This window comes from Perissodus microlepis, chromosome 4, assembly GCF_051167445.1.
Source record: "Perissodus microlepis isolate ML-2025 ecotype Zambia chromosome 4, ASM5116744v1, whole genome shotgun sequence".
Classification (NCBI taxonomy): Eukaryota; Metazoa; Chordata; class Actinopteri; order Cichliformes; family Cichlidae; genus Perissodus; species Perissodus microlepis.
Genome location: NC_140464.1, coordinates 28,904,773 through 28,914,442, shown reverse-complemented (window position 1 = coordinate 28,914,442; position 9,670 = coordinate 28,904,773). Strand labels below are relative to the sequence as shown.

Genomic DNA, 9,670 nt, shown 5'->3' with positions numbered 1-9,670 from the left:
GTGATTTTGAAAGCCCAGTGCTTGCAACGCAGGGGAAACAAATTCTGTCAGGGCTACCAACCTTGGCACGGCACCGGCAAAAAACAAAAGCGCGCCGCTACCCCTGCTGAACTGTACATTACACTTCAGAAGAACACAGTGTGGTGTGAGGAAAATCAAAGCGATCGAGGAAACTTGTAATCTAGGTTAATACTACAGTGTGACCACTAGATGGAGACAGTGTCTGTTCTCATGGATAACGGGTTGAAGACCTGTTGCAAAATTGTTTCCAGTCCTATTCAAACTGTGATGATTTACAACAACTAAGAGACTAAATTAGAAATTAGGATTATGTTTGCTATTGGTATTCAGTAATACACACAAAAAAAACCCACCGGAAATCTGAAGGGGAAGTTCGTTTTACTGTCGCCTGGCTCTCATAAATGACATGAAGCAGCTTTTTGTAGTCAGTCATGGCAGGCACACAGCAGAACATCCTTCACTTTTTGATGCTTGGTAAGCAATAATTTCTATAATGTATAATACTTTTCTTTATGTTGTACGGAGATAGCATGAGACAGTCTTTAAGTCTCAGTGTTCAATGCAAACATTCATCATTACATTTGTTTTAGTATCTTTTTTTTTTACCAGCCTGTGTAATCTCATGTTTTCTTCTTCAGTAGTTTCTTGTATCTTTGCCTTCCTCCCACCTGCTGCAGGTTATTGTCTTCTTATGTGTTATACATACATACTTAAACATATAATTTTTATATTTTTAAAGGACAATATTATATATAGTTTATATTATGTGCCTGATAGGTCAGATCAGACTAGCTGGGTCTGGGTCCACTCGGTGCTCTGGAAGGGTTGAAATCTATCACAGTGGCTCCTGGGGAACTGTCTGTGATGATGACTGGGACTTAAACGATGCCAAAGTGGTCTGTAGAAGACTTGGCTGTGGGACACCAGTGAGTGCCACTGCATCTGCTCACTTTGGTGCAGGAAGTGGAGAAATCTGGCTTGATAATGTGGCCTGTTCAGGAAGTGAGAGTTCTCTAACTGCGTGTGAACACAGAGGATTTGGGACACACAACTGTGGACATGGCGAGGATGCTGGTGTTGTCTGTTCAGGTGAGATAATGTTCAGTTAAATTGTGTTGAATAAATGTATCTTTCTCTGTTTAGATGAACAGCTCTGTGACCCAGTCACTATAACTGAGCCAAACTGAATGGCAAGAAGGAAAGTTGGGCTGGGTTATGCTGATTGGGTTTCATTTGGTTTCTTCAGAAATTAAATGATACAAAGTATGTTATCTTTCATAATTATTATTGTTGGTAAATGTGTTTGAGTTTTGCCATGACCATATAACAAAAAAAGAAACACTAACACTCTTTAAGCAAATGTGCCTGTGACTAGGTGCTCATATCAGATTATCTGGGTCTGGGTCCACTCGGTGCTCTGGAAGAGTAGAAATCTACCACAGCAGTGCGTGGGGAACAGTCTGTGATGATGACTGGGACTTTAAGGATGCTAAGGTGGCCTGTAGACAGCTGGGGTGCGGGACAGCAGTGGAAGCCACTTCATCTGCTCGCTTTGGTCAAGGCACTGGAGAAATCTGGCTTGATAATGTGGCCTGTTCAGGAAGTGAGAGTTCTCTACCCGAGTGTGGACACAATGGATTTGGGAAAAACAACTGTAACCATGGTGAAGATGCTGGTGTCGTCTGTTCAGGTAAGAAAAGGTATCACAGGGCATTGTGTTTTTATATAAGATACATTTAGTCTGGCTTCAGTTTCAAGGAAAATTAAAATATAATGATGTCTTGTGCCTGATGCTCATATGCTAGGTACTCATATCAGATTATCTGGGTCTGGGTCCACTCGGTGCTCTGGAAGAGTAGAAATCTACCACAGTAGTGCGTGGGGAACAGTCTGTGATGATGACTGGGACTTAAGTGATGCAAAAGTGGTCTGCAGATACTTAGACTGTGGAACAGCCCTGAGTGCTACATCTGCTGTTTTTGGTGAAGGAAGTGGACAGATCTGGCTTGATAATGTGGCCTGTTCAGGGAGTGAAAGTTCTCTAACTGAGTGTCAGCACAGAGGATTCGGGACACACAACTGTAACCATGGTGAAGATGCTGGTGTCGTCTGTTCAGGTGAGCAGAAACACTTATGAAATTATAGTATTTGGTTTCTTTGTTATTACTGATTAAACAGTTGCAGTGTCGATTAAAAAATTAACTCTTGGATCCTATACAGAGTAAAGCTTTAAAGCAACTAAGTTCACATAGCAACAGCTTTTACACAAATCTTCTTCACAGCTCCACCATAATTTGGTGGAGCTGGAGCAGTCAAGTGGTCAGCACCAGCAGATCTCATCAGGTCATCCATCACCATGTTAGTTAACTTAAAGTCTTGGCCCTGATTTGTGCACACTTGGTTTCAATTCCTTCTATAGATTTGGGTTGCTGTTCACTTGTGCAGATCTTCCCCTCGACAAACTCCATTAATTCATTCCATTATTACACATGAACTGACATGCAGTTGTTCTTTACTTGTGCTTTATTTTTAGTCTTTTAACTTTCCTCTAGCTAGTATAATGTTGACATCCCTTTATTTAAAGACAGTTATTGTAGCAGACAAATGTCTAACATCTATCAGATTACTTGTCCAGCTTTATGCTAACTCACGATGGTATGGCTGAGATCTCTTTTTGAGGTAAGATTTGCATCAGCAGATGCTTCTTGTAGATGATAAACTCAAAATTAATTTTATTTGATAGATCAGCGTAGTACAGCCTCATTCCTTCAGTTTTTATTTATGAATTAGCTAAGGCTTGAATCAAAAACTCAAAAAAACTTGAATCAAGTTTCATTCCATACATTCAGACTTTTATTGTAATATATATACTATTTTCCTAAACACCATTCTATATAGCAACATTGACCAATATTGCCCAAGTTCATCAGTGCTGCAAATTTTTGGTGACTGTTTTTTATATATACATATAACATAACAAAACATAAGGTCCAAAGTAAAATAGTCAAGTACAATTACATATAGGTTTTGATGAAGAACAAATAGCTTTTATGTATTTGATTGCTGGTGCAAATTCTGTCATTGATGGTGGTGATTGTCTTACTTCATTCACTGAAGTTTGTGAAGTTTAAAAACAAGATGTCAACTGTAAATCTAGTTGACCTAAATCTAGACCTAATTTCTGTAGGGACACTCAAAAGAATAACTGTTATTTAATCCTGCAGTGATTTGTTAATTTGGCTCAGTTCCAGCAATTGACACCTTCCCTGCATACTTTAAAAACTAGATGTGGGGAAAGCAGCAATATCAGCCCATTGTAGAACAAAACAGAACAGCCTACATTGCCAACAGACATGGTACTGATTTAGGTTCCCTTAAGAAAGGAAAATGGATGTGATAGTGGGTTCCAAAGTGGCAGTGAGAATGTCACTAAAGAGAATTGCCTGTGGGATATGTAAACTGGTATCAGTTGAGCCATGAGGTAATGTTGACTGGTGGTTAGCTTAGGATGTCAGTGTACCTTGACTTTGTGATCTGTTAAAACTCACACTATTCTTTTTGTTTTGATTTTTCAGTGAGTCTCCCAAAACCCAGCATCTCTGTAAATGAAGGTCAGGTTAGCTGGGGTCAGAGCATCAGCATCACTTGTTCTGTCTCATCTGAGTTCTTAGATGGAACTTTCACCCTCAAGAAAACCTCAAGCAGTTTCAGTCAGACTGAAACAGGATCCAGATCTGCTACCTTCAATATCCACAGAGTGGACTTTAATCATGATGGATTGTACCAGTGTCAGTATGAGAAACGCATTTCAAGCAACACATTCAGCTCCCCCCTCAGTGACTCTGTCAGAATCTCTGTTACTGGTAAGAAGAAATACACTTTCCTGAACATCATGTTTCATTTGTTTTCTATAAGTAGGGTGATCAGTGAGCTACAACAAATGTATTATTGTGCTGCTTTTTGTGTCTCTTTTCAGTAATCTTTCCAAAACCCAATATCTCCATGAATCCTGCTGGTGAGGTGACCTGGGGTCAGAACATTGGAATCTCTTGTTCAATCTCAACTCAAACTTTAGGTGGAACGTTCATTCTGATGAAAACATCAGATTCATTCAACAGGACCCAAAACTCAAACACAAACTCTGCTACCTTTGATATTCCTGAAGTAGACTTTGATGATGAGGGATCGTACCAGTGTCAGTATCAGAAAAGCGGCCCAAGTCAAGAATTTTGCTCCCCAACAAGTGACTCTGTTAGGCTCTCTGTTACAGGTAAGAAAAGAAATGCAAGTATGATAGTCAATAATTAATAGCAATGTATATAAGAGGATACTGCAGTAGTTATTTCTAGTATTTATAACAGCAGCTGCTGTTTCTGACTGCCTGACAAAATGCTCTCAAAGCCCACAGTACTGAGGACTAAACACAGACTACTGGAAACAAACTATTACACACTGTGGAGCATTTAGCAGCTAAAGAGCTAAATGTTAAGTTGAGGCCTAAAAGAGTCAATGGTGGAATTTCATTCACCAGGTCACAAAAAACATAAACAGTAACACTTAAAAATAATGTCACACAAGCATTAGTAAGGTATTAGTAAGTGCTTAATTCATCATATATAAAGCACTATTCCTCATTAGTATGTAATTTATAAATACAGATTTAAATTTTAATTAATAAGCTCATATATGATCTGTTCATGGCATCATTCATAAATTCTAAGTAAATTATTGTGATACATAAACACACACACACGCATATGATTAAAATTGTTAATGTGCGTATTAATTCAGGTTATTATTTATTTTATTTTATTTTTGTAAATTCAGGTAGTTACTAGTTGTTAGTTTTGTGTGTATTTTAAGTATTTTGTGTGGCCTTCTCTAAAGTGAGGATAGTGGTGCAGTGGTTAGCACTATTGCCTCACAGCAGGAAGGTCCTGAGTTTGACCCCAACATCTAGCACACCTTTCTTTGTGGAGTTTGCATGTTCTCCCAGTGTTTATTTGTGGTTTCTCCCGGTTCTCTCCTACAGTCCAAAGATATGCAATGAATGGAGTTAGGTTAAGTGGCGGTGAGTGTGAATGGTTATCTTTCTCTCTTATACTTGACAGGGATAAGAGGAAGGGAATAGATGGATAGATATTATCAGCAGCGAGGGTCCATTGTAAGGCAGCCCCTGTAGCTGTACATGACGTAACACTGATACATAAACGAAGGAATCCAGCATCAAATAAAACAAAGGGAGAAATAAACTACGTTACCTAAAAAATTAAAACAACCATAACAACAGCAAATCTAACGTAAAATCAAGTTCACCCCGCAGCAGGAAAATAGAGACTGTGATGCTGATATATCAACAATTAACATTGCTAAAAGGCCAGTTAGCCACACTACCTCAGCTTAGCTAAACCGACCAAGAAATAGTCCCAAGACAGTTACTCCTGATTAGTGTTGGTCAAGTTACTTGAAAAAAGTAATCAGTAACTAATTACTGATTACTCCCCCCAAAAAGTAATCCTGTTACTTTACTGATTACTTATTTTCAAAAGTAATTAATTACTTAGTTACTTAGTTACTTTTTAAAAACACGATTTACAACCTGAATAGGTGATAAAGCGATAGATCTTTCAGCCCAATTCTACTTTTTCTGCATAATCCATCACAAAATGTAATCAAATGGAAAAGTCTCTTTTTAAAACTTGTTTTATTAGTTTTAATCTTTTAACTTTATGCATCAAGCAAAAATTTAATTATATGCAACATTCTCTGACTGGAAGAAATTTGTTTAACATTTAAACCTATTTTCTGCACATTCCAGCACATAAAATAAAATATTTTTTTGTGTTTACACTCAGTCTTTCAAATAGATGCAAGTAAAACACAGCAGAAAATAAATAAAATCAAAGACTAGCGGTCCTGTTGCTCTATTTTCACCTGTAAAGCAGGAGTGGGGTAGGCGGAGGTTTGCCCTGGTGCAGGTGTGCCGCAGCGGTCAGTTGAAGAATTCGCGAGTTTCTCTGTGAATTTCCCATTACGTGGTAGCTCACTCGGTGCTTGCTTGGAAATTTAGGGGGGGTTTTCGCTGTAAAAAGAAGTTTTCTTCCCACGCACAACGGACACTAATGTTTTTGTCACTTTTTATGGAATCAAACTCAAAGTAAGGTCAGTACTTCCACGCTTTAAACGCTGCACGCTCATACTTTCTCCCACACTCGATATATGATCCATTGTTGATCTGCACACAGCTGTTGCCACGAACGTCGCACTCGCTTACGTCACTGTCCTGAGACATTCTCGCAAAAAAAAATCACGGTTTTAGTAACGCAGCGTTCCTACGGGAAAGTAACGGTAATCTAATTACCTTTTTTGCAATAGTAATCCCTTACTTTACTCGTTACTTGAAAAAAGTAATTGGATTACAGTAACGCGTTACAAGTTACAAAATATTTTTTCTAAATGCTTCATAAGTCAAGTCATCCTTTCAGATAAGGTCACAAAAAATACTTAACAACTAGTAACTGTCTGAATTAACCATAAATTACAGTATGATAATAAAGTGTCTGTTAACACATTCACAAACACTTCAGTTCATCTTTAAAAGCATTGAGTAATACTAATGCTGCACTTAAATGTCTAAAACATTACAAAGTAAAGAAAATCATATGATCTTATGATCAATCTGCTTTCACACAGTGAGACTGCAGAGGCCCAGCATCTCCTCGACGTCTCCTAATGCAGGACTTGTCTGGGGTCCTGAAGGTGCCGAAATCACCAAGGGTTACATCTTTGTCCTCACCTGTTCCATTAACTCCACATTTTCCAGTGGACATTTTATTCTGAGCTTCTCTGGCTCCAACCTCACAGAGCCAGCAGTCAACAACTCAGCCTCCTTTAGTTTCCCTGTAGCTGAGTATGAACATCAGGGCAACTACAGCTGTGTGTATGAGGTCACAGTGTCCACACGGACATTCAGATCTGCTGAAACTGCACCGATTACTGTCATCACTAAATGTAAGTACACTGTTAAATATATGTATTTTATGTTTTACTAAGAAAGAAGAAGAAGAAATATCCCTGGCAATTCTACTGGGCAGTATTTTCTCATTTCTCTCAGACGTCTCTCATTCTGTTAATTTCTAAATGTGTATACATTTAAAAAGAAAGAGAAGAAGAAGCAGACATAAGTGAGAAGGCAGTTCCGTAATAGAAACAAAACTGAACAGAAACAGGAACAAACGGAACTGATAATATATCCTAGCAAAGCAATCCTTTGCTAGGATATATTTGTATTTGCTCATACATGCTCTGAACCAGAGGTGTCAAACATAAGCACAGGAGACCAAATCGACCTGGCAAAGACTCCAATCCTGCATAAATGTTAGACTTTGCAGCTTGTTCAACTGATAAAGATCTCATCCACAGTCATTCATTACAAAGTAATTAAGTAACAGATAAACAATTAAATAAACAAGTTTGGGTTTTTTCATTGTATACTACAGAAAAACTGAAACATATTGTTGAACTTGCTTTTCTTATATTGAAATAATGCAGGTATTAAATGTGCTATAACTTTTGTACACTGTTTCAACCCACTTAAGATGGGTGTGGGCTGTATTTGGCTTCCGCTGTAAAATGGGTTTGACATCCCTGCTCTGCATTGACAACCTAAATGAGAAGCAGTTCATTTCAGTGGGACAGAATGTGTTCTAATAGACAAATGCTGTCCTCCTAGTGTCTTTGATGCCGCTGGTGTCCTCTGTATCTGTTGTAATCCTGCTGCTGCTCCTGCTGCTGCTCTTAGCGGTGTTGCTAATCCTCAGAAGAAAACGACAACACAAGCAGCCTGCAGCTCTCATCCAAACTCAAAGTGTGTACTCACCAAGAGACACAATTTTAAATGATTACAAGTTTAACTATATATTCACATTGTTTTCCTTTACGTGTGTTTCAGTGGTTGTCCAAGTTGGGAATGACTACACATGGGGAGACAATGAGGGCGATGAGGAGGTCTATGTGAATGTTGATCTGCATCAAAAAATAAAAGGTGAAGCTGCAGGAGAGGATGGAGACTTGAGCGATGACTATGAGGAACCAGTGAATGATGGCGACTGTGATTTTAAGGAAACAGATCCCAGTGACTATTACAGATGTCCAAAAGAGGCCTGTATGTTTGTAGACAATCACAGGGAAGAAGATGATGAAGAGAAAACTAGTGATGCAGAAGATGTCTTTGAGAATGTATCCCCTCCATCACCAGTTTATTAACATTCATAATGACCTGAATCGCATAAACATCCAAAATACAACCACATCGAAAATATCTGCAGGCCAATAAATATTCACCAATGTTGTATGGGTTCTATTTCTTCAATATACCATTCTTTGTAACAATATTTCCCTGATATAATGAAGTCATTTAGCAATTAATCTTGTATTATGTGGTCCAAACTGAAGTACATTAAGTACTTTTAAATTACAGTTATTTTTGATTCCTTGTGGCATACCTTCAAGTTAAAGGAATCATCTTCGGCCCAATGCCTTTGGTGGTCACCTGACTTCACAATATCCTGATCTGTGAGTTTGATATCGGTTCTTATTTAAAGGTTCTCCTTCTGGATCTCTGCAGGCTGCATGTCAAAGCTAAATGTGAAGGGTGTGTGGGGGGAGGCTCTAATGATTGTAAAACTGTTTATTGAAGTGTATAGTTAAAATTGGGCTTTGTCCCCTGAGGTTCTCGTCAGATCTGCTCTTTGTTCATGACGCCCAGTTTCAAAATATCAGGAGAAAATTGGCAAAATTGCTCATCTTGAAGCTTTATACTGGGACTAAAACCAATGGGTGATGTCAACCGTTCTAAGGTTATCCTTTCCTCTAACATTAAAACATCAGAATTTCAATAAGTTCAACATTTTCTTTACCCTGTAAGAAAATATTAGTTTTTTACCCTACATATTGAAATCCTCTTATTCCAAGTAGCCTTTGACAAACACCACTGAACAATTTAGGTTCAAAAAACTGTTTGACTTTTTTCACCCTTTATAATCTTACAAAGAGTGCATCAGTAATGGATGGAAACATTCTTTTAAACAACCTTTTCTTTGAACCTTTACCTTTTTTTTTTCTTCATTTTATTGATTCATACTGTATTTTATATTTGATCTTGGACGTGAATCTGGGTTGGCCTCATTTTAAAATGTACAAGTCTGAGCCTGAATTATTGTTTTTCAATGCTTTTTTGTTTTTATCTTCATATATGATTCTATTTTCTTGTATTATATCTTAAAAAAAAAATTATGTTGCATGCTACTGTACATGTCAACATTACATTATACTCTGTGCATGATACTCAAATACTTTTCCAAGGCAAACCAGAAATTATGTATTGATATTTTGGTAAAGTTATAAACACCCTGCAAATACTTTGAATAAATTCTTACAAAATATTTTGTTTCATCAGGATGTTATTGCAGACACTCACATTAATATAACCTTGACTGGTCTTAATTTGGATGTTCTTGTAGAGCCATGAATAATAAGCAGGCTGAGCTGGGTGGTGTAATAATATCTTAGTCATTTGGAGATGCAGATACAGCAGCTATCCAGAGTCTCCACTTCTATTTCTGGCCTTGGCATCCTTTGGTTTACTGAC

The 9,670-nt window shown here is 37.8% G+C and overlaps 1 protein-coding gene across 1 annotated transcript; it reads left to right on the top strand.

Annotated features, from left to right (window-relative positions):
* The first annotated feature begins 785 nt into the window (after positions 1-785).
* Positions 786-8,366, top strand: LOC146389207 (uncharacterized). The gene is made up of 8 exons (XM_084924725.1): positions 786-1,120; positions 1,410-1,711; positions 1,827-2,138; positions 3,597-3,884; positions 3,998-4,291; positions 6,715-7,032; positions 7,754-7,888; positions 7,973-8,366. The coding sequence occupies exons 1-8, from the start codon at positions 786-788 to the stop codon at positions 8,284-8,286; spliced, it is 2,298 nt and encodes a 765-aa protein (XP_084780851.1). The 3' UTR covers positions 8,287-8,366.
* The last annotated feature ends 1,304 nt before the right edge of the window (positions 8,367-9,670 follow it).